The 24,611-nt window shown below is 45.1% G+C and overlaps 1 protein-coding gene across 5 annotated transcripts in view; it reads left to right on the top strand.

Annotated features, from left to right (window-relative positions):
* Positions 1–24,611, top strand: part of UCHL5 (ubiquitin C-terminal hydrolase L5) — a 166,977-nt gene that overhangs the window by 24,335 nt on the left and 118,031 nt on the right. For all 5 annotated transcript variants that reach the window (XM_029618537.1, XM_029618536.1, XM_029618535.1 and 2 more), the window contains exons 4-8: positions 8,729–8,854; positions 8,956–9,017; positions 12,491–12,621; positions 14,501–14,564; positions 15,048–15,150. In XM_029618537.1, coding sequence (XP_029474397.1) covers positions 8,729–8,854; positions 8,956–9,017; positions 12,491–12,621; positions 14,501–14,564; positions 15,048–15,150 — 486 coding nt within the window. The remainder of the gene's footprint in view (positions 1–8,728; positions 8,855–8,955; positions 9,018–12,490; positions 12,622–14,500; positions 14,565–15,047; positions 15,151–24,611) is intronic.

Genomic DNA, 24,611 nt, shown 5'->3' with positions numbered 1-24,611 from the left:
GCTCCAGGTTTTGGCTCCTTCGGGCGGCAGATTCTTCGAGCGGGACCGTCTCGGTCCCACCCTGTTTAGAGAAGCTTTGGTACATCCCACGGTCTGGACTGATCCAGGTACGTACAGGGAAAGGAAAATGAGTTTCTTACCTGATAATTTTCGTTCCTGTAGTACCACGGATCAGTCCAGACGCCCTCCTGTGCTCGATCTGTTTCGTCCGCTCGAAGTTTCTTTTTCTTACAGGTTCTCGGATACCTGAATCTCCTATTATTGCTTTAAGGCACCGGAAGCATCTACTAGATGAAAATGATTTCCTACGCAAGAGCGATTTTATACAGAATTCTTTCAATTGTTCAGTTGTTCAATTTATCAGTTTCTTGTTGCTTGCTTGATCTTTTACGGGTTATATCTGCTTTGATAATGTTTATACTGAAGGGATGCAGGGTAGCCTCTGTCCTAATATAGGATACTCTTTCAGTTTTGGTCTGTCTCCATCTGCTGGACAGGATGTTCAACCCATGGTCTGGACTGATCCGTGGTACTACAGGAACACAAATTATCAGGTAAGAAACTAATTTTCCTTTCCTGGGTGGACTTAGCTGCTAGTTCAGCTGAAAGGCAGCGGGTGCAGGAGGCCGAGCACGGCAGTGACGGCAGATGCCCTCTCCTCCCGCAGCCGGAGACCGTATCTGTACTCAGTCGGTGAGCGCTGAGCTCAGGTAAAGTTTAAAAAAGAAAAAGGAGAAAGTGTATTCTGAATCAGAGACAGAGAGGTTTCAGGACTTCCTCCGTTCTTGGCACACCATGCCGACGTTCATTCCCATTCCCGTGAGGTTAGGAAACTGGGCAGCCTGGTGGGTTGACCAGCCCCCAGTAGGCTAGGCCCTGCATTTAAGCTTTTTCTTGCACGCCGCAGTGGCCATTTTTGCGCACTCTTGTGCATGTTCTGTTGTCCTCTATAGGCTGTTAAGAACATAAGAAATTGCCATGCTGGGTCAGACCAAGGGTCCATGAAGCCCAGCACCCTGTTTCCAACAGAGGCCAAACCAGGTCACAAGTACCTGGCAAGTACCCAAACACCAAGAAGATCCCATGCTACTGATGCAATTAATAACAGTGGCTATTAGCTAAGTAAACTTGATTAATAGAAGTTAATGGACTTCTCTTGCAAGAACTTATCTAAACCTTTTTTGCACCCAGCTACACCAACTGCACTAACCTCATCCTCTGGCAACAAATTCCAGAGCTTAATTGTGCGTTGAGTGAAAAAGAATTTTTTCCGATTAGTCTTAAATCTGCTACTTGCTAACTTCATGGAATGCCCCCTAGTCCTTCTATTATTCAAAAGTGTAAATAACCGATTCACATCTACTCTTTCAAGACCTCTCATGATCTTAAAGACCTCTATCATATCCCCCCTCAGCCGTCTCTTCTCCAAGCTGAACAGCCCCATCTTCTTCAGCCTTTCCTCATAGGGAAGCTGTTCCATTCCCTTTGTCATTTTGGTAGCCCTTCTCTTTACGTTCTCCATTGCAACTATATCTTTTTTTGAGATGCGGCGACCAGAATTGTACACAGTATTCAAGGTGCGGTCTCACCATGGAGTGATACAGAGGCATTATGACATTTTCCGTTTTATTAACCATTCCCTTCCTAATAATTCCTAACATTCTGTTTGCTTTTTTGACTGCTGCAGCACACTGAGCCGACAATTTCAAAATATTATCCACTATGATGCCTAGATCTTTTTCCTGGGTGATAGCTCCTAATATGGAACCTAACATCATGTAATTACAGCAAGGGTTATTTTTCCCTATATGCAACACCCTGTACTTGTCCACATTAAATTTCATCTGCCATTTGGATGCCCAATCTTCTAGTCTTGCAAGATCCTCGTGTAATGTATCACAATCTTCTTGTGATTTAACTACTCTGAATAATTTTGTATCATCTGTAAATTTGATAACCTCACTCGTATTCATTTCCAGAACATTTATAAATATATTGAAAAGCACCAGTCCAAGTACAGATCCCTGAGGCACTCCACTGTTTACCCTTTTCCACTGAGAAAATTGATCATTTAATCCTACTCTCTGTTTCCTGTCTTTTAGCCAGTTTGTAATTCACAAAAGGACATAGCCACCTATCCCGTGACTTTTTACTTTTCCTAGAAGCATCTCATGAAGAACTTTGACAAACTCCTTCTGAAAATCCAAATACACTACATCTACCAGTTCACCTTTATCCACATGTTTATTAACTCCTTCAAAAAAGTGAAGCAGATTTGTGAGGCAAGACTTGCCTTGGGTAAAGCCATGCTGACTTTGTTCCATTAAACCAGTCTTTCTATATGCTCTATGATTTTGATATTTAGAACACTTTGCACTTTTTTTCCTGGCACTGAAGTCAGGCTAACCGGTCTGTAGTTTCCCGGATTGCCCCTGGAGCCATTTTAAAATATTGGGATTATATTAGCCACCCTCCAGTCTTCAGGTAACATATAGAAACATATAAACATAGAAGTGACGGCAGAAGAAGACCAATGGCCCATCCAGTCTGCCCAGCAAGCTACGCAGTTTATCCATTTTTTTCCCCCCTTTTTTCTCCCTCCCACCCGTCTCTATTGGCTTCCAGCACCCTCCGGCCCCAATTCCCTTCCACCCCTCCACCAATGCAGAGAGCAGCGCCATCCTAGTGAACATCCAGCTCAATCAGGGGTAGCAACCGCCGCAACCAGCAGGCCACACCCCTGTTGTGTGTTGAGGTACAATGGATGATTTTAGTGATAGGTTACAAATTTTTATTAATAGTTCTGAAATTTCATTTTTTAGATTTTCAGAACCCTGGGGTGTATACCATCCGGTCCAGGTGATTTACTACTCTTCAGTTTGTCAATCAGGCCTACCACATCTTCTAGGTTCACCATGATTTGGTTCAGTTCATCTGAATCATTACCCATGAAAGCATCCTCTTCAGTAAACACTGAAACAAAAAAATCATTTAATCTTTCCTCGATGGCCTTATCTTCTCTAAGTGCCCCTTTAACCCCTCAATCATCTAACGGTCCAACTGACTCCCTCACAGGCTTTTTGCTTCGGATATATTTTAAAAAGTTTTTACTGTGAGTTTTTGTCTCTATGGCCAACTTCTTTTCAAATTCTCTCTTAGCCTGTCTTATCAATGTCTTACATTTAACTTACCAACACTTATGCATTATCCTATTTTCTTTTGTTGGATCCTTCTTCCAATTTTTGAATGAAGATCTTTTATTTTTTTATTTTTTATTTAATAGATTTATTAATCGCCTAACACTGCAAGGCCTAGGCGATATACATAAAAACATACATAATAATAATAATAATAATAAAACAAAACGAATAATAATACACTTCTTAAATCAGATTTCATAGAAACCATGTCATGTTATACAAAGCTAACAATAGAAACTTTGCCAAATCTTTTGGCTAAATTAGCTTCTTTCACTTCACCTTTTAACCATGCCAGTAATCGTTTTGCCTTCTTTCCACCTTTCATAATGTGTGGAATACATCTGGACTGTGCTTCTAGGATGGTATTGTTTAACAATGACCTCGCCTCTAGCACACTTTTTATCTTTGTAGCTGCTTCTTTCAGTTTTTCTCTAACTATTTTTCTCATTTTATCAAAGTTTCCCTTTTGAAAGTTTAGCACGAGAGCCATGGATTAGCTTACTGTCCCTCTTCCAGTCATTAATTCAGATTTGATCATTTTATGATCACTATTGCCAAGCGGCCCCACCACCATTACCTCTCTCATCAAATCCTATGCTCCACTGAGAATTAGATCTAAAATTGCTCCCTCTCTTGTCTGTTCCTGAACAAATTGCTCCATAAAATTGACATTTATTCCATCCAAGAACTTTTATCTCTCTAGCATGCCCCGATAATACATTTACCCAGTCAATATTGGGGTAATTGAAGTCTCCCATTATTACTGCACTACCAATTTGGTTAGCTTCCCTAATTTCTCTTAGCATTTCACTGTCCGTCTCACCATCTTGACCAGATGGATGGTAATATACTCCTGTCACTATAGTCTTCCCCAACACACAAGGGATTTCTACCCATAAATATTCAATTGTGTATTTAGTCTCATGCAGGATGTTTATCCTGTTGGACTCTATGCCATCACGGACATAAAGCACCACACTGCCTCCCGGGTGCTCCTCTCTGTCATTGTGATTCAATTTGTTCCCCGGTATAGCACTGCCCCATTGGTTGTCGTCCTTCCATCATGTCATAGACTTAATTGGCATCTCAGAGACATCATTCACTGCTATACATTCTAATTCTCCCATCTTACGTCTTAGACTTCTGGCATTAGCATACAAACATTTCAAAGTTTGTTTTTTGTTTGATTTTTCATTCTGCTTTTTAATTGATAGGGATAAGTTAGAACTTTTTAACTCAGGTGAGTTTTTAGTTACAGGCACTTGGACTATTTTTCTAATTATTGGAATCTCACTGTCGGGATGCCCTAATTCTAATGCATCATTAGTATCCTTTGAAGATACCTCCCTCTGAACCATGCGCTGCTGAGCAACTGTCAGCTTTCCCCTTTGTTCTAGTTTAACTTCAGTTAGTCAGCCAGAATGACTCACTGCTCTCTTGATTAACAAATGTTGGTACCTAATCAAACCAAATCACACTACCTCAACACCTTTTCCAAGGTGAGTAACTGAACTGAACTTTTCAACCTTTTTACTTAGGTATACACTGCTCGTAGCTTATTTCTAGCTTCTGGCTACCTTTTTTCTTTTTGTTTGTTTGTTTTTAATATACAAACTCTCTAACTTCTGCTTATTAGCTGCCTTACAAACTATTAAAAATAAACACACTAACTACTGCTTATTAGCTGCCTTACTGACTATTAAAAGCACAAACACACTAAATAATATTCCCCAATAGTTAACTTCGTCCCAATACTTTTAAAAAAGAAAATTTCCCAAGCAAAAACTTACTGATTCCTTTCAGCCACCAGCAAGGTGATCCTCTCTTCTCAGTGCTCCTCTTTACTTATGTAGACTTCTTGAAATCTGATCTTGTTTTTATCCTAAAGAGGAAGCAAGAAAGGAAATATTTTGAGAGGTTTAAGTAGGGTTACTGCTATAATAACATATAACCAGAAACCAGCTGTGCCATGAATTATCACAAAAGGAGTTTGCATCTATGCTGATAGTGATGGGAAGGTAAGTGGCTGGAATCAATGCAGGTTACAGAGGAAGGCCACAATGGACAAATGCAGGGAAGAGAAGATTGGATTAAACCTGCATTACAGGAGGCGAACCTAGGAGTTGGTGGAAGATAAGAATTTTTGGCCCAAGTATCACATCGTACCCTACTAAATTTCCAATCGGCTCCCTCTCTTGCTGTTATTTATTATTTATTTAAGATACTTATATGCCACTCTATCATCAATTGAAGGTGGTTAACATGCCAACATCCATAAAAATATACAATCAAAATAACCACCAGTATTATAAACAAAAGGGAGAGCATGGGGGGGGGTAACCTCTAAATTGCAGTTACTATGTTTAACAGAAAGCGTGGGAGTAACCTGCATGGAGCAGCAGTTACTACCTTTAACAGAAGGCATGGGTTTGTTTGTTTTTTTAGAACATGCCATACTGCCCAGCATCCTGTTTCCAACAGTGGCCAATCCAGGCCATAAGAACCTGGCAAGTACCCAAAAACGAAGTCTATTCCATGTTACCTTTGCTAGTAATAGCAGTGGCTATTTTCTAAGTCAATTAATAGTAATGGACTTCTCAAAAAACTTATCCAATCCCTTTTTAAACACAGCTACACCAATTGCACTAACCACATCCTCTGGCAACAAATTCCAGAGTTTAATTGTGCGTTGAGTAAAAAAGAACTTTCTCCGATTAGTTTTAAATGTGCCCCACGCTAACTTCATGGAGTGCCCCCTAGTCTATTATCCGAAAGAGTAAATAACCTATTCACATCTACCTGTTCTAGACCTCTCATGATTTTAAACACCTCTATCATATCCCCCCTCAGTCGTCTCTTCTCCAAGCTGAACAGTCCTAACTTCTTTAGTCTTTCCTCATAGGAGGAACTGTGTGAATAAGGTGCGTCTATAGGTGTATTTAACTTGTATTTAGCACATTTTTGGTAGGTGCACCATAGGGTCATGGACTTGATAAACTGACGAGTTTTACGTCTGTGCAGAACATGCATAGTAAATGGGTAGGGTGGCGTTGGGATGCCTTTGGAGACGGAATCCTTCAGTGCTCCTCTGCCTGTAAGGTTTCCCTTGCAGTGACCTGCGCTTCTTCAGTGTTTTGTTCCCCTTCGCTACTACTCTTCATGGCTGGCTCTTTAGTTAAAATCTTTTAGCCCCAGGTTTTGCTACCATGGCTAACTGCTATGTGAAAGTAAAATTTTCTCAGAGGTGAGCATGTAGATCAAGTCATGATGGACTTCTGGTCTTTCCAACTTAGGAAACTCGGCAGTTGCGTAAGACTGGGAGTACGATCATAGTTTTATTTGCTCTCTATGCCATAACCATCCATTTAAAAACCTTATTAGGTAGCTCCTAGTTACTGTTATCCCCTCCCATGTGATCCTTTCAGGCAGAGGCCTTACAATTAATTCTTAACCCTTTCCAATTGAATGGCTTAAGTGGGAGGCAAGATACATTTTACTTTGATTCCTGAATAGATGAAATGTGGTCCCTATGCCTCTGTTTCTGGAACGAGCACTGTCTCTCTAATGCTGCTTAACATCTGACTGTCACTACCTTTTCCGTAGTCTGACTGTATTGCTGCAGACCTTTACCACTGCTGACTCCAAAACTTGGGTCTGGTCTGACGTTTTTGTCCAAGGGTTTTTGTCTCCTAAAGAATTTATACTTGGGAATTCTTTCCTGTGCTCGGGCCTCTTGGAAAACGTCTCATCCAGCCCAGGGTTTTCTTCTAATCTAGGGCAAATGGGAGTTACAGCACAGCTAAGAGCAGTAGCCCCCAGTAAATACAATTTATTGGGAGGGAGGCAGTATGTTTTCAGGAGTGTATTTTCAGATATGTGGTTAGCAGTATGTTGCAATGACATTCACTCTTGGAAGTATTTCACCCTAAGGGGCCGATGCAATACAGTTGCTCAGCCTAGCACACAGCTTGACGCGCGTTTTGGATGCACTAGAATAGCTCCCGATGCAGCAATGGAATTAGCACATCCAAAACGCGCATCCAAATCTGCGCCTAGCTAATAGCACTCATCACGTGTAAATGCCATGCTATTGAGACTATTAGCTAGTACACCCGATGTTAAAAAAAAACCAACCCAACACGCATGTTTTAACCCTCAAAAATTAACACATCCCCAGAGCTGGAGTTAAGTTTTGAGGCATTGAAGCCTCGAATGCCACAGAAAATACTGCTTTTCTGTGGTTCCTCCAACTTAATATCCTCATGATACTAAGTAGGGGGAACCACAGAAAGCGGCAATATAAAAAAAAAAGTTTTGACGGCGGTCAGGTTAGGAAAACGGATGCTTAGTTTACCAGCGTCTGTTTTCCTAACCCATAGCTGTGCGCACAGCCACCTCTCCCGGGCGCCTGATGCCAAGCACGCACTAGGGGTGCACAAGATCCCCCTCCAGCGTCCTTTTCAATGCAGCTGTTCATTTGTGTATCTCATCACGGGTCCGGGAGAGGTGTATGGGTCTGCGTTAGGAAAATGGGCGCCCGGTTGGGACGCCCGTTTTTAGTGTGCCCACATTGCATCAGCCCGTAAGTGAGCGGGATGTGTTTGAGAGGAAAGTAATGAGAGGAGAGAGGGGGCGCTGGAGGCAGTGTCAGGCTGTGGACTAAAGTTTGAAAGCAAAATGGTCGAAATAAAATCTTTCACATTCAATGTTGAACTGTATGAACTAGTAATTTAAAAAACCAGGGATTGAGACCCACATCTCCCTTCTGAGAGCGGCAGCTGATTTTATGCTGCATCACCAAGACCTTAATGTGTCCTGTTTATAAGGGCAGGACCCAGGAGTTCACATTTACTGAAAGATGAAGAAACCATAGTTATATATATATATTAGAAGCAAAATGCTGGAGGACATCTAATTATTCTATGCAAATGTATCAAAGGATCCTATGGGGCTCTGGCAGATGATTGTTCTGGAGATCAAGGGCAATAGATGTCCCTGCTTTATAGGGAAGTGGGTATTTTACCCAGTGGTAAAACGAGGGCCTGCCTTGCCGGGAGAAGCAGGGCCAGCTGCAGAAGACAAGCTGGGCAGGGTGTTAGAGAAAAAAAGATACAGGTCAGTCTGATCCCAGCTGCATGCTAGGGAAACGTGCTTCTCCAGTGATTCTGAGCTGATCGCAGGGTGGCGCTTGGCAAGGACTGTTTAGCATCTTTAAAAACGGTTTTGATTGCTGCGGGTACAGTGTTTGGGGGGACCAGGGCTCCGTCTTCCCTGGGATTAACAGGCGGGTAGAAGTGTTGGGCAGTCAGAGGGCTGGACTTGACGGACATCTGCTCTCCTTTCAGCCTGACCAGCCAGGTCACAGAGACTGTGACACAATGCGCACTGACAGACTAGAAACTTCCAGGGGCAAAGCGTTCACTTCGTCAGATGTCTCTCTTTGGGTTTTTTATTTTTGTTACTGCAGACTAACATGGCAACCTTTCTGGAAGGTTTCTAACCAACGTATGTAACTAATCCTTTTTCAGGTCATAAATAATGCTTGCGCTACTCAGGCTATAGTCAGCGTGCTGCTGAACTGCAGCCATTCGGATATCCACCTCGGGGAGACGCTGTCTGAGTTCAAGGAATTCTCCACCAGCTTTGATGCAGCTGTAAGTACAAAGCCCTGCTGGCCCGTCGCACGTGGAAATCATCATTTCTGACTTTTAATTTCTTTTTTTTTCTCCCTCTCCCCCTTTTCTCTTTTGTCTAGATGAAGGGTCTGGCACTAAGCAATTCAGAAGTAATAAGACAAGTTCATAACGGTTTTGCCAGGTAATTCTGCACTGCTTGAGCCGCTTTTAGTGATGATTATGGGCAGGCCTAGGTGATAGCTTTCTATTGGATGAACAATACCTTTGGGGTGGACTTCCCTTCAGCAGGTCAGTGTGATGGCAGTCTCCCCACTTCAGGGTATTATAGGGAAAACCTCTTTCAGTGATTTTTTGCTTTGCTACAAAATCAGCTCTTCACTAGCTGCCTCCAGTCGGCTGTGATATGTACGGCATTGAGAAAAAGGCCCTGATGTTTCTCACTTTCTTTAATTATTTTATTGTATTTATTTATTTATTAGGCTTTTATATACCGATGTTTGGAGCGGGCCGTCCCAACGGTTTACAAACAGAATAAAATAAAACATAGACATTATTAAAACTGTAAAATAATAAATGAGATTAAATCTAATAAATTAATTAAACACATAGAAAAACAGGATCAATAATTTGTTACCTAATAATCCGTAATAAAAAGTTAAGAATTAATTAAATACAAGCCTTCAATAATCATAAAAACTATAAATAACTAATAAAAAGATTAAAAAAAAATAGAATTCTAAAACTTGACTAATTAGAAAAACTGTTATTAGGTAAAACTGTGGTCTAATATAATCCATATAAATAAAAATCTAAAGTTGTACAGTGTAGGTGGAAATAAATTAGCCAGTGCAGTCTTTGTATGCCTGCTCCAAAAGCCATGTTTTAAGATGTTTTCTAAACAGCTTTAGACCTTCCCTAAAGGAGGCGCAGAAGGGAGATGTGAGATGAACTGTTTTTGCGTGGTGATGCCTTTCCCTTGAAGAGTGCTGTGTGAAGAAGTAATGCAGCTGGTGTCCGCCCATTGATTCTGTTCTCAAAGCTAGACCCTGGAGTCCATTACCATACCAAAGGTCACAAATCCGTTTCACACGGTTTATCTCCTCATTTTACTCTTCTCATTCTCTCTTTGCCTTCCTCCTGATGAACTGTTCTTGGTTCGTCATCTGCATCTCTGTCTCTCTGTCTGTTCTTTATTATTTTCTCCCATGTCTCTCCATCTCTTCTTCCCCTCTTTCCCCTCACTTCTGGGCTGCTTGCAGTGACGACAAGAGGACAGAGTGACGACATGAATTCCTGGCCCTCTGCCCGTCGGCTGCTACTTTGGCACATTGTCTGACTGCCAGTTGTCCCAAGACCGTGTACTCACTTGGTTGCTTCGATTTCTTGCTGGCTATAGTGCTGCACGTGATTGGCCCAGGGACAGCCTCTCGGCTATGAGATTTGGGTTTCCTGTCTTATTGCACGTTCCCCTGGCCCTCCTCTCTCTGCACACTTTATATGCCCCTACGGCTGGATGAGCTGAAGACCAAGCTCTGCAAGGAAATCCAGATACTCACACTCCTTCCATCTTCACTTCTGTGCCACCTGATTCCTGAGTTTGAGGCTCAATCTGTCTGACATCGTGGAGGCAGATCTTCCCTGCTAGACAGGATTGGTGATGCCATTGTAATCTTCTGGCAGACAAAAAAAACCTTGCGTGCACCCAGCTTTTACTTGTAACCAAATGAAGTTTCATGGTGCATGAGCTTTAGATTCCCATCATAAATGGCTTGAAGCAAGTTGTTAGACTGAAAGCTCAAGTGTAGAGGAAGGCAAGGCAGGTCCCCCCTATAAACCAGTAGATCAGTTGATGGACCATAAATGTTAGCGTAATTATGTTTTTTGTGTGCACATGCACTTCTGCTGCAGAAAACTCCTTCCAAACCCTGGAACACTTTTCAAGGCAGTTGGTTTATTTATTTATTAGATTTATGTTTGCTTTTGCCATTACATTTGCTTTTGGATTACATTCAGGTAGTGGAGTTATTTCTCTGTCCCCAGAGGGCTCCCACTCCTAAGTTTGTATCTGAGGCAGCGGAGGGTGAAGTGACTTGTCCAAGGTGTCAAGGACTGGCAGTGGGATTTGAACCTTTTCTTGCTTGGTGTCCAAATCATTTCTTTAACTCTGTGTTACCTTGGGTTAGATAATAAACCTAAGTTTCATGCAAATTGAAGGAAATGGTAAAAATGATTGGCCACTGGCTTAGTTTCTTATTGAGACTGCACAAGTAGCTGAATTATTTGCAGGATCCTATAGCCAGGTAATGTCCTGCCTGATAATTGAACTAATATTGCTTGGGTTTGATTGAAAGAGAGAGACCCTTGCACAGGAATTCAGTTGTTAGGTAATGTAGAAGAATTTTCAGTGTATTTTCTCCTTTTTAGAGATGGACCCAGAAAACAAGTCGCAAGCCGATCCAGTTGGCTGTGTAGCAGTAAAGAAAACGAGAATCGGATAATGGAAATTCAATAAAGGGCTTTTTCCATTATCCGATTCTCGTTTTCTTTACATTTTCTCCTTTTTAGAACATGATTCAGTTGTATGTAATTATATTAACCTGCAAATATTAGCCATAACATCTGGAGCAAAGTTTAAAAAAAAACAAAAAACAACCTACCTTTTAAAAACCAAAAATATTGGGGGTCATGGAGATGGAAACGTGTTGGGTTTTTTTTTTACTATGTTGGTGTTGCTGGGTTTCTACGAGGGTTTTTGGAGAGCTCTTGCTCAGAATTGTGGGATACATGACCAGCCTGCTTGCAAGCTCTCATGTTTGGCTATGCGTATCCCCCTGGATGATGAGACACACATCTAGAATAGGCTGTAAAAACTGGCCGGGGCGTAGTGGCTTTGCTTGTTATGAATCTTGAATAAGTGGGAGTGAATTGAAAATGTGACAGTCCTAAAAAGAAGTGAATGCAAGGAAAAGTCATTAGAAGGTGAGAGCGAAAGTGCGGTGTTGCAGAGAGAGAGAGAAGCTGAGAGTTGTGTAAGAAGGAGAGGCCAAGAGAAGTGGAATCTGAGTGTAAGGAAGATGTGTGGATGACAGGAAGGGACAAGATGCTCACAGCAGGTAACGTTTAGTGGAGACAAAAAGAATGGAGGGAGGGTACACAAATAAGGGGGGGAATATGAAGGGAAGGCACATTCTGGACATAAATGGTAAGGTTTGGTTAGAGAGTAGAAGGAGAGGTAAAGGCAAGCAACTTCTGGCAGGAGGGGGACCTTCCAGGTACAGTCATCTGGGGTAGAACATTTCAGAGAGAAACCTGTTCCCAGACTTTCATCTGAAATGCTTGAAGTGGTGCGATGGTGAGCAGCACCGCTCTGAGACGAGAGCGAATTGAATTGGGGTAAAGTTTGCTGAGGGGCGCTGAGGACATCTGCTGCATGTAGGGGGAGACCAAGGGCAGTCTGTGGATGTTTCTACAGAGTCATCAGATGTTCATCCCAAAACCAAGCTGTGGAGATTTGCTCCCTTCAGGCTAAACGGGTTGAGTGAGTGGAGCTCGGATATCCCGGCTTGTAAAATGCTTTGGCGCTAACAGAATGCACTTTGGGCCTTTGACTGCAGAGGTATAACCTGAATTTTGTTTTTCTTTTGCTTACACAAGACAGCAGATGTTTGAATTTGATGCCAAGTCATCAGCCAAAGATGAAGATGCTTTCCATTTTGTCAGCTACGTTCCTGTAAATGGAAGGTTATATGAATTAGACGGACTAAGAGAAGGACCAATTGATTTAGGTACTGTCATACGTGTTTGCTGCATTTTGAATTTTACAGTGGGTGTCGGGTAGCTTGCGATGTTGGGAAGGTATTGCTTGAAGAGCAAGGAAGCTGTAGACTCGTATGGGCGATGACACCGTTACCTGCCACCATATGTTCATCTTTGCTGGGAGGAGTGGGACCGAGGAAATAGAACTGCTTACTGGTTTTATCGTGTGGGGAGACTCAAAATTAGTGTGTGTAGGTAAACTGTATAGTTCCGCAGGACCAGGGCTGCTTCCAACAACAATATATACCTTTAAATGTCAGCTTTCAACAGTGCTGTGCAGGCATTCTGCTTATCGCATCCAAATTGTCTCATCAGGCAGATTGTAAAAAGCAATCAGCATGTGATGATTTTGAGAGCTGATGTTAGGAATCTTAGTTTTTGAAGATTGGACTAATGTAAAAAAAAGAAAAAAATGTGGAAGTGCAGGAGCTTTGAGACGGAGGTTGGCTTATCAAGAATTCCGTACTAAACCTGGACTGGGCTTGAGGAATTAGATCTCTCCCTACTCTCGGTAATCTCATGGCCACCATGGTCCAGTTTTTATACTGGTACTCATGAATGCTGTAGATAGATCAAAGTTTGGGCAGAGTTTTATTTATGGATTTTAAAAGCTCTGTTGCTTTTGCAGACCTAGTGGGGTGTAGGTAAAATACTTGGCCCAGAAAATTGAGAGAGACACAATAAAAGTTCTTGGCTTTTTCATAGTGGGGCAGATTTTATGAAACTACGCGCGCGCGTATTTTTGTTCGCCACCGGATTTCAATAGATACGCGCGTAGCCATTAAAATCCAGGGTCGGCGCGTGCAAGTCCACCCAAAATCGGCAGCCTGAGCGCGCCGAGCCGCGCAGCCTGCCTCCGTTCCCTCCACACCCCCGCACCTTCCCCTCCCTTCCCCTACCTAACCCACCCCCCCCAGCCCTATCTAAACCCCCCCCCCCACCTTTCTTGCACAAGTTACGCCGGCGCGATATGGTCTGGCCCGGAGGCTGCGGCCACGCCCCCCGGAACGCCCCCGATGACGTGCCGGCCGCAACACGCCCCTGCCCCCCCCCCCAGGAAAACCCTCAGACTTACACGGGTCCCAGGGCTTTGCACGTGCCGGCAGCCTATGCAAGATAGGCTCGGGGCGCTCAGGGTGGGGGTTGGGGTAGGTTTTCAGGGGATACGCCCCAGTGTTTTTGGGTAGTCTTCTGTTCAAGGGTACCTACTATATTTCAGCTCTTCTATTGCCTCTCTTGATTCTTGTGATGCAGCAGCTCCATGAAGATCCTTCACTCTACTTGGGGGGGGGGGAGAGAGAGAGTTGGGGTAGCAAGATCTCGGAGGAAGTGATGTGATTTTTTTTTTTTTGTGTCTGTTTGGAGAAGTTTGTCTTAGTGAGAGTAGGGGTGTGAGTCATTTCTAATTTATGTATGCTGTATTGTTGAAGTTTTTTGGAATGTGATAAACTGCATTGGATCTTTTTAGAGGAAAGCAATCTAGAAATGCAAAACGCAAGTTCACAGAGTGATTTTTGTAGCTCTGGTGGTATCTCATTTAAGCTGTAGGATTTTTAGGTTTGTACTGATATTTGCAAGCAGATAGGTAATATCTGCAAGAATGATTCTTGAGATGCTTCAGATTTCCTCAACCTTGCTGCTAAGGGACAGTGTTCATCTTCCCATTCCCTCTGAATTTTAAGGTCAGCTTTTTCCCCTGCTTTATTCTCAGATATGCTGCATCTGACTTGTTAGATCCTCTGGCTGCTGTATTGGTGGAAAATGTTAAGGCTGTTCCATCTCCTGTTTTTATTATTGGTTTGTGAGGTGTTTGGTATGATGGCTTTTCACTCTCTATTTTTTTAATAGGTGTTTGTAATCAAGATGATTGGATTAGTGCAGTACGACCGGTTATAGAGAAACGAATACAGAAGTAAGTGCATTTTTCTTTTTTAAATGTGTGGGTGGAAGGTAAAGATTGCCAAACTCTGGCTTTGTTTCTGAACTGGTGTCAGACAGCCGATGGCATTAGAAATAAGCTTAGAAGGGATCATGCATCCAGGTTTGCTATTGCATTCTAGAATTGTCTCAATATTCCCCCCACCCCTTTTAAGTAACCAATCTTCTTTATAAGACACTTGAGTAATTACTCGATCCTTCACTTGCCCAGGACTGGAAGGTAATTCTTTCCTGATCAAAGCCCCTCAGTGTCTGCCTTCCACCAGCAGGGGTTGTCACATTGGTGCTCCTCTTCCCTAGGTCATCACCTAGTAAACTGAGCAGTGATCAAGGACTGCATGTTTTTGCAAGGTGACGTTCACTAAAAGAGGACTATTCTATAGGGAAAAACTGTGTATGAGTCTGTTCTGTCATACCGTGGCACTTATTTACAACAACCTGCATTTTTCTCTGTCAGGTACAGTGAAGGGGAGATCCGGTTCAATCTGATGGCCATTGTGTCAGACAGGAAGATGATTTATGAGCAGAAAATAACAGAGTTACAGCGACAGCTTGCAGAGGTCAGTGGCTGTTCTGGTATACCGTCATAGCCCTGGGAAGGGCCACAAAATCTGGCCCTTCCCATGGAATTTGCTGGTTACTGCAGAATCATCTCGGGAGCTAAGCCAGGTATGGTGTCCTGCACGATTCAACGCATTAGACTGGCTTTGGATGATAAAGAGGATGTGGCCCAAGATGCTTCTTTGCTTCACTTCCTCCTTCTGCCAGGCTGATCGACGGAAGGGGGATCAGGTTATGAAGAGGGGCTGGCGTGTGTGTGTGTTGACACTTGAGATGGAGTGGGGTATGAGGAGAAAGGGTGTGGATCGAGGGGACGTACCTCAAAATTGCCATGGAATTTTCTAATGCTTGACACATCATCTACCCAGTAAGCTGCCACAGTAAACTGGGGACTGCATACCATGTGACTTGTCGATTACTACTGGTAAAACAACCAAACCTCCGGGTTAATGTTTTTTCTCCTAGTAAGCAGGCTTTGCACTATACAAATCAACAAGCACTGCCCAATGTTTTAAAATTCCATCAAAAACCAGATTTATATTGTGGGATTTGATGCCCGATCAGAAAGATTATACCTGTCTTTTCCTGTACGTACCCGGATCAGTCCAAACCGTGGGTTGAGCCTCCTGTCCAGCAGATGGAGACAGAGCCTACCCTGCAACCCTTCAGTATTTGTCTGTCTCCAGCAGATGCAGGCAGCTGAACCTGCAGCTCCCTTCCTTTTCTCAATTTCTTTCTACCTGTGAGATCGTTCCTTCTCCTGTGTTGTTGTCTATCAGATCAAGCAAGTATTACCTTATTTCTATATAAAAAAAAAAAGTAAAAGATTCAAAACTCCTGCTTTGGGAGACAGTTCTGTCTCCCCGCTCTTAGGGGATCCTAGGGGGGTTTTGCCCCTTTTATACATCCTAGGGATCCCTTTCCCGGTGACCTGCTTGTCTGCTGGGGCGATACTGGTGGTCCAGTCACTCCCCCTCCTTGCCTGTGCTGCCTTACAGGATTTAACAGGGAAGCTCAATTCCCCTGCCTTCATTTAAGTTTACAAAAAAAAAAGGCAAGAGACAAGTGAATTCAGCACCTTTTGTGTTCGGATAGCAGCACAGCAGGGTTCTTCTCCTGCCTCTGCTGCTCCGCAGCACAGCTCAGCTGATTCTCCCTCCGGTGGCTTTTCTAACCTGCCTTCATGCCGCGATCCAGTGGCTATCTAGCCTGCAGGGAGCCTGCTATTTGGCTCTCCCGCGACAGGCTCTGCTCTCACTGTTTGCCAGGAGGGGAGGGCCCCTCTGTGGTTGCAACTAAATCGATAGCCCATGCTCGTCCCCCAAATGCGTGACTAGGCCGTCCTCTTCTCAAAAAACCGCGGGAACGGCAGCCATTTTGGGGGCGGGTTTTTCTTCAGACTCCAGTCTGCAGGGCTCAGGAGAGCCAGATTTAACTGTTTCACCGCCGGATTTAAGCCCAGTTAGAGCCCTGGAGGGGGATATTGATCCTTCTCCCTCTCCCCCTCCCCCCCCCCCCCCCCCCCCTCCGTGCCCAGGAAATCAAGACCTTGTTTTTCCACAGAATTTGTGCTGTTAATGCACAAATCATATCTAGCTAGTTTGCAGGAACAGGATGACCCTTCGCCAGGTCCCTCCCCAGCCAAGATCCCTCGGGTGCCTGTTCTGCAGCCCCCTCCTATTCCGGATGTGCAGGGCTCAGTCAGGGTGGTGTCGGGCCCTTCGGCCCCCCCAGACCCTCCACAGCCGGCTGCGGTCCCTGATCCCAATCAGGACTCTGACTTTCTCCCGGGTCCTCCGCTCGAGGGTGATGACCCGCGTGTTCTCCGTTTGTTCCAAAGGGGGAAGAGCTGGATCCCCTCGTTCCCTTTATTTTACAGGAACTGGGAATTGATGTGCCACCTGACGATACTGTTTCAGCCAGCTAACGTGGACCCAGTCCTGGCAGGACTTAGGGTCCTCCACGTACGTTCCCGTTCCATCCTATGCACAAGCTGCTGCTCCTTCAGGAATGGGAGTCCCCCGAGGCAGGGCTCCAAGTAGGGAGAGCAATGGACAAGCTCTATCCCCTTCATGATGAATGCCTGGACATGCTTAAAGTTCCCAAGGTGGATTCTTCAGTCTCCACTGTCACCAAGCACACCACATCCCAGTGGTGGGAGCCATGGCGTTGAAAGATGTTCAGGACTGCAAACTCGAGATATATCTCAAGCGCATCTTTGAAGTCTTGGCCTTAGGAGTCCGGGCGATAATCTGCAGCAGTCTCATGCAGCGGGCAAGCCTCAGGTGGGTTCAACAATTGCCCAGCACCCAGGACCTCCTGTCTGCAGAGGGGGAGCAAGCAGAAGGGCTAGAGGCGGCAGTGGCATATGGGGCTGATGCCCTTTACGATTTGCTCCGAGTGCAGGCCAAGGCTATGGTTTCTGCGGTGTCAGCCAGATGCCGCCTCTGGCTCCGCAATTGGGTGGCGGATTCCTCTTCCAAGTCGCAGTTGGGCACACTTCCTTTCAAGGGTAAGTTGCTTTTTGGTGAGGACCTTGAACAGCTTATTAAATCTTTGGGAGACAACAAGGTTCATAAGCTGCCAGAGGACCGCCCGAAACAGTCCATGTCTTTCTTCCCTTCACACTCTCGTTTTTGGGGGCAATGGCGGTATAATAACAGAGTACGGGGATCTTTTCCGAGAGGTACCTCCTCCAGATCCCAGGCCTGGTCTTGTTCCTTTCGTGGCCGCCGTCCCTTCCGGGATGGCAACCAACAGCACTCCACCACCAAGTCCTCGCCCCAATGAGATGTGGCCGGCCCATTCCTCCGTTCCAAACTTAGGTGGAAGACTGTCCCTGTTTCTCGAGGAATGGGTCAATAATACTACGGATCAGTGGGTCCTAGAGGTGATAGAGAGAGGTTACGCATTAGAATTTGCTCGGGACCTACCGGACCTTCACATAATTTCTCCCTGCGGCAGCCGGAAATGGCCTGTGGTCAAACCAGACCCTGGGCAGGCTACAAGCGCTCAGGGCCATAGTTCCAGTCCTGGTGGAGGAACAAGGGTTTGGCCAGTATTCAGTCTACTTCGTCGTTCCCAAAAAGGACGGGTCCTTCCGGATGATCTTGGATCTGAAGAGAGTCAACCGGGCTCTCAGAGTTCCCCATTTTCGAATGGAGACCCTGAGGGCTGTGATTGCGGCGGTTCGCGCAGGTGAATTTCTGGCCTCGCTCGACTTAACGGAGGCTTATCTGCACAAACCGATACGCCACAACCATCAGAAGTATCTCAGGTTCAGTATTCTGGGACAACACTTCCAGTTTTGGGCGCTCCCGTTTGGCTTCGCCACAGCGCCACTCACTTTTAGCAAGGTCATGGTGGTAGTGGCAGCCGCACTCCGTCGGGAAGGAATTCTGGTCCACCCTTACCTGGACGATTGGCTCATCCGGGCCAAGTCGGAGACTCTATGCAGGGTGGTGGTCAACAGAGTCTTGGCCTTCCTGACCTCACTCGGGTGGATAATCAACTTTTCCAAGAGAAGTCTACATCCATCCCAGATCCTGGAATTTCTGGGAGCACAATTTGACACCCGAGTCGGAAAGGTGTTCCTCCCAGAAGTTTGGGCACTCAAACTCATGGAGCAAGGGCACAATTTGCTTTCGCTACCCACGGCCTGGGATTACCTTCAGGTCCTGGGGTCCATGGCTTCCACTATCGATCTGGTTCCTTGGGCTTTTGCGCTTATGCGTCCGTTACAGAAAGTTTTGCTGTCCCACTGGAAGCCGGTGTCGAAGCAGTTTCGGACAGTCCTTCCGCTTTCAGACTCTACTATCGCAGACATGCAATGGTGGCTCTCGCTCGCTCACCTCCTGAAGGGGATGCCCTTACAGACTCCTCAATGGATCATTGTGATGACAGATGCCAGTCTCTCCGGCTGGTGTGCAGTTTGTCAGACTCAGGCCACACAGGTATGCTGGGATACTGATCCCGCTGGCACATCAATCGCCTGGAGGCCTGAGCGGTTCGCCTAGCACTCAAGGTCTTTCTCCCTCTGATCCGTTGCAAGGCGGTGCAGGTGCTCTCGGACAATGCCACCACGGTAGCCTATATCAATCGGTAGGGGGGCACCAGAAGTCGCCTGGTGGTTCTGGAAGCCAGCAAGCTCCTCGCCTGGGCAGAACGGCATCTGGATCGTCTGGCAGCTTCTCACATTGCGGGGAAGGAGAATGTTCAAGCTGACTTCCTCAGCCGTCAGCTTCTAGATCCCGGAGAGTGGGAATGGTCCAACAGAGCAATGGATCTCCTCGTCCGCAGGTGGGGTTCCCCCCCCCCCCCCCACGTCGACCTGATGGCTACTCTGGACACAGCAAAAGTTCCCAGATTCTTCAGCCGCAGACGGGAACACTGCTCCGAAGGAGTGGATGCCCTGGTCCTTTTATGGCCTCACGACTTTCTCCTGTACGTGTTTCCTCCTTGTCCTCGGACAAGTACTCAGAAGAATAGAACTTCATCGGAGTCCCATCATTCTTGTGGCACCCGAGTGGCCCCGCAGACCATGGTACACGGATCTGGTGAACCTCGCAACAGACTGTCGTCTTCGCCTTGACTACCTTCCATGTCTTCTCCAGCAGGGTCCCGTATTTTTCGACCAGGCGGATCGCTTCTGTCTAGCGGCCTGGCTTTTGAACAGAGGCGACTAAGAAAGAAAGGATATAAAGAAGTTATATCCACTCTGTTGCGGGCCCGTAAGCCTTCCATATCTCTTGCTTACATTCGGGTTTGGAGAGTTTTTGAAAATGTGTGTGCCGAGTCTGGAATGCCGTCGCACAAGGCTTCGGTATCCCAGGTCCTCTCCTTTCTCCAGAATGGACTTTCCAAAGGTTTGTCTTTCAACTCCTTAAGGATGCAGGTTTCCACCCTCGGGTCTCTCTTGGATAGCATCAGTGGTTGGCTTTGGCGGCTCCTCCAGATGTCGTTCGTTTCCTCAAGGGTGCGAAGCATTTGAATCTGCCCATCCGGGCTTCCTGTCCCTCATGGAGTCTTAACCTGATATTTAGGGTCCTTTGTGAGGCTCCCTTTGAACCCCTCAGGCGGGCCATGCTTAAGGATCTAACTCTTAAGGTAGTTTTTCTCGTCTCTATTTGCTCCGCCAGAGGGTTTTGGAGCTTCAAGCGTTGTCCTGTAGGGAACCTTTTCTCCGTTTTTCAGATTCCGGGGTCTCACTCAAGACTGTTCTGTCATTCTTGCCAAAGGTTGTGTCTTCCTTTCACCTCAGTCAGTCGGTGGAGCTCCCGGCTTTTTCTTCCGAAGAAATTGCGGACCAAGTCTGGTGGTGACCTCCGGCGCCTGGATGTCAAATGGGTTTTATTGCGATATCTCCAGGTTACAAATGAGTTTCGAGCCTCAGATCATCTATTTGTCTTATGGAGTGGTCCAAATAGCGGAAACAAGGCTTCTAAGGCTACGATTGCTCGCTGGCTAAAGAAGGCGATTGCATTGGCATATATATATATGCAGAGCAGCTACTTGGAAGTCTCTGCATACTTTTGCTGATCATTATTGCCTCGATGTGCAGGCACCAGTTTTTGGCTCCTTCGGGCGGCAGGTGCTTCGAGCGGGACTGTCTCGGTTCCACCCTGTTTAGGGAAGCTTTGGTACATCCCACGGTCTGGACTGATTCGGGTATGTACAGGGAAAGGAAAATTGGTTCTTACCTGCTAATTTTCATTCCTGTAGTATCACGGATCAGTCCAGACTCTCTCCCATGTACTGTCTGTTACAACCGCTCAAAGTTATTTTCTTTACAGTTTATTGGATACCTCGACTTTCTATCATAACTTTAAGGCACAAGACGCATCTCCTAGAGGAATGTGGATAAACAGAGTTTTGAATTGTTCAATTTAGCAGTTCTTTATTGCTTGCTTGATCTTATACTAGTTATCTTTATCTTTATCTGCTTTGACAACATTTATACTGAAGGGATGCAGGGTAGGCTCTGTCCTGATATAAGATACACTTTCAGTTTTTGTCTGTCTCCATCTGCTGGACAGGAGGCTCAACCCACGGTTTGGACTGATCCGTGGTACTACAGGAACGAAAATTAGCAGGTAAGAACCAATTTTCCATTATCCATTTATGCCACAAGGAGAATTTTGTGATTTCCATTGTCAAGCAGGACTGTGTAGCCATGATACAATGGATAACATCTGACAGCACCAACTGGACCTTGATCTCCTAGCTCATAGAGCTTTTGCTCTACTGAGCATATGCTGGAATTCCCACACATTCGCTGTCTCGTGAGCCCCTCAATCTTTTTTTGTCCAAGCTTCTGCATGGATGCATATCCTCTCTTTTGATTTGGTCCTTCGTAGTTTTCTTTCTTTTCTTAATTCACTTCGTTGCCTCACTGCCTTGGCAGCCCCTCAACAGCACTTTTCAGTTCTATAAACAAACAAAAAAAAAAGTATTACAAATTTAAGGAATGTCTAGCTTCAAGAAGGCCACTTCTAGGGGCTTTAAGGTTTCTGTATGTGGCCAAAAGATATCCATCACAGATGGCCATGATATACTGTATGTTACAAATGTCTGGGGCCAGACTGTGACACAACCAACTGCTGTAACTGTGGCTGAATGTCACCGAGCTCCCAGAAGAACAGAGCCTGTAGGATGGAATAACTTCACAGGTCGATGAAAAGCTGGAGTCATTCCTCTGAGTAGAGCTTTCTTGGGTTGCATCCATGCCATGTTAAGTAGAAGCTCTTGAGCAAAGTCCCTACTTCGTCGGTGCAAATTCCTGGACCCAACGCTCTGCCAGGGTTGAGCAAGGCATGAAAGTATCATGGACAAGAATTGTTGAGCCCAATGTTGCATGACCCGTGGAACTCATTGATGCACAAGAAGAAGCAGTGCCGTGTATAAGAGCTGGTGATATAGTTGGTGCCACCAAAGCTAAAGTTAGGATCAGTCCCATCAGACACATCTGGCATGTGGGTACTCTGCTAGTCAGTGCAATCAGAGCACTGTTCCCCAGTCCTGTTGGTGCACACAAGGCAAGAACATTCATTGAGGGGCCCTGAGAGTGATATATTGCACTTATATTTCTCCATGTTGCCTTGTTATCTCCATTCTGCCTCCTTGATTAATCTGATATGCTCAGTTGTGCCTCTTGTTTCCATGCATCCACCAGTGCAGTTGACCCAGGAAGGGGTTCCCTCCTGATGTCCACTAGGAGCTTCTCAGGAGGTTGACCCCATATTGGTCTCAGAGGAGGATGTCTCTTCCTCAACTCCTGGTCAGAGGACACCAGCTTCACTGGCTGCAGATTACAAAGAGGGCCATGTTCAATCTCTCCTGTCCAGAGTGGTGGATTTGTTCCCTAAAGGGTAAGTCTTCCTCCCCTCTACGCCTTGGGATTTCCAGTCAGTGATCCCACTAGTAGAATTGAACCCCAAGCCATCCCTCTCTGTGGAAGAATCTAGCTAGTTTGAGGAAGGAGCACAGGAGATTACTGACTGGAACATGCATCAGAATATTCCCCTCTTAACAGAGGACCCTGCCCAATCATCTCTCTTTTCTTAGGAAGGGTCTAGGATATTCCGTCAGACCTCCTACTTAATCTGCCATTCTTTACTACCTGAAGACCTCTCATATTCCAGATTATTGGACAGTCTGGGCAAGGAGATGGGAGTCAACATTCATAAGGACAAGGACCCCTGCATAGAGATCTTTGTCCATCTCCGGATTCTGAAAACATCATCCATACCCTCACCAGTCCCAGTTTATTGGATCTTCTGGGATTTACAAACAAGAATGTTTCCATGCATCCACCAGTGCAGTTGACCCAGGAAGGGGGTCTTTGATTCTTGAAACTATCTGTTTAATAAGTTATCCTGTATTTATCTCCCTGTTTTTTGTAACTTTCCTATATCTCGCTGTTTACCCTGTGTTCAATATAAACCGGTGTGATATGACTATTTTGTCCTGAACATCAGTATAGCAAAAATAAAGAAAGAAAGAATGCAAAACAAACCTGTCCCTAGTATCCAGGAAACTGTCCCCTAGTATCCTGTCCCCTAGTATCCAGGAAACTGGACCTGAACTACAGAGTGTAACAAACTCCAGGGTTTGGAGTTGTCCAGCTACTATATCAGTCAATGGTAGGTAGAGTTGACATTAAAATGAGCTAAAAAGACTAGAATCTTCTCCAATGCCCCCCACCCACTCCCACGCACACCCACACACATTATTGGACAGTTTTGGGAAGAAGCTTTTCCAGAGCTTGATGCTCAACGCCCACATTGTGGCCCACTAATTTTATATGCTACAATATTTACTCATATCGAAAAGCTGAAACCCTTGGTAGAATCGCTAGATGGAGGACAGAAAAACTATCAGTGGGCTTTTCTAGACGAATAAGAGTGTGAACATCATCATCTCTTCTCTGTATATGAATCCTTTGATTCTGCATCAGCCATTGGAATATGCTGGATGGCCTGGTTAAGAACCAGCAGCTTGCGTCAAGATGTTCATGACAAGTAGGCCAGCGTACCTTGTTTGGGGACATCCTCTTTAGAGACAAGGTCAAGGAATCCGTCGCCCAAATTAAGGAGCAGCATGCTGACATTCTATCACAAGAACCAAACATCTGTTATCTTCTAGGTATCGTTACTTCACTTTTAAATGCTTCTTCTAGAGATACCCCTTCCACCAATTTCAGTAATATCATGTACCACCTGCACTACTATAACAACAAATTCTGGCTTGTGGACTTTGGTGAAAGAGATATCATCCAATGATACCACAACAGACCCAGCCTGAGGCTAGGCCTAGTTTTTAACAGAACTCGACCTTTAGGTTGTTGCCCTTCAGGTAGGGGGTAGGATTCGCCTTTTCCTAGAAGAGGGACAGATCACCAAGAAGTGTTGGGTCCTCAGAATTGTGGAATCTAGTTTTTGTTTGCGTTACTTTCATTCTCCAGCACTGCACCTGTGTTCGCCTTTGTCTGGATCTGTTTCACTCAACCCAGATCTGTCTCGAGGTATAGTCACTTCTCATCCCGCAGACAATAGAACCTGTCCCTTCCAAAGATTTTGGATTTACGAAGACTGAACAAAGAGCCTGTTATAGGAAAAGTTCAAAATAAACCCTCTCCACATCTTCCTACCCTTCATTCAAGTGGGAAACTGGATGTTCACCCTGGATCTGAAAAATGCATGTGCTGATAAATCCATCCATCACTCCCACTGACAATTCCTCTACTTACCAATACAAAGTTCTCCCTTCTAGGCTCTCAGCAGCCCCGAGGGTCTTCACTAAGTTCATAGCAGTAGTAATGGCATACATTCGCCGCCAGGGAATTTGTCTCTTTCCTTATCTGGGTGACTGATTAGTGATAGGGCCTTTCCAAATAGTGGTATTAGACTCCCTGTAGATGATGATCCAGCTCCTTCCATTGCTAGGGTTCATAATTATCTTT

This window comes from Rhinatrema bivittatum, chromosome 10, assembly GCF_901001135.1.
Source record: "Rhinatrema bivittatum chromosome 10, aRhiBiv1.1, whole genome shotgun sequence".
Taxonomy (NCBI): domain Eukaryota; kingdom Metazoa; phylum Chordata; class Amphibia; order Gymnophiona; family Rhinatrematidae; genus Rhinatrema; species Rhinatrema bivittatum.
The sequence above is the reverse complement of the archived record's forward strand: the minus strand, read 5'-3'. Positions and strand labels throughout refer to the sequence as shown.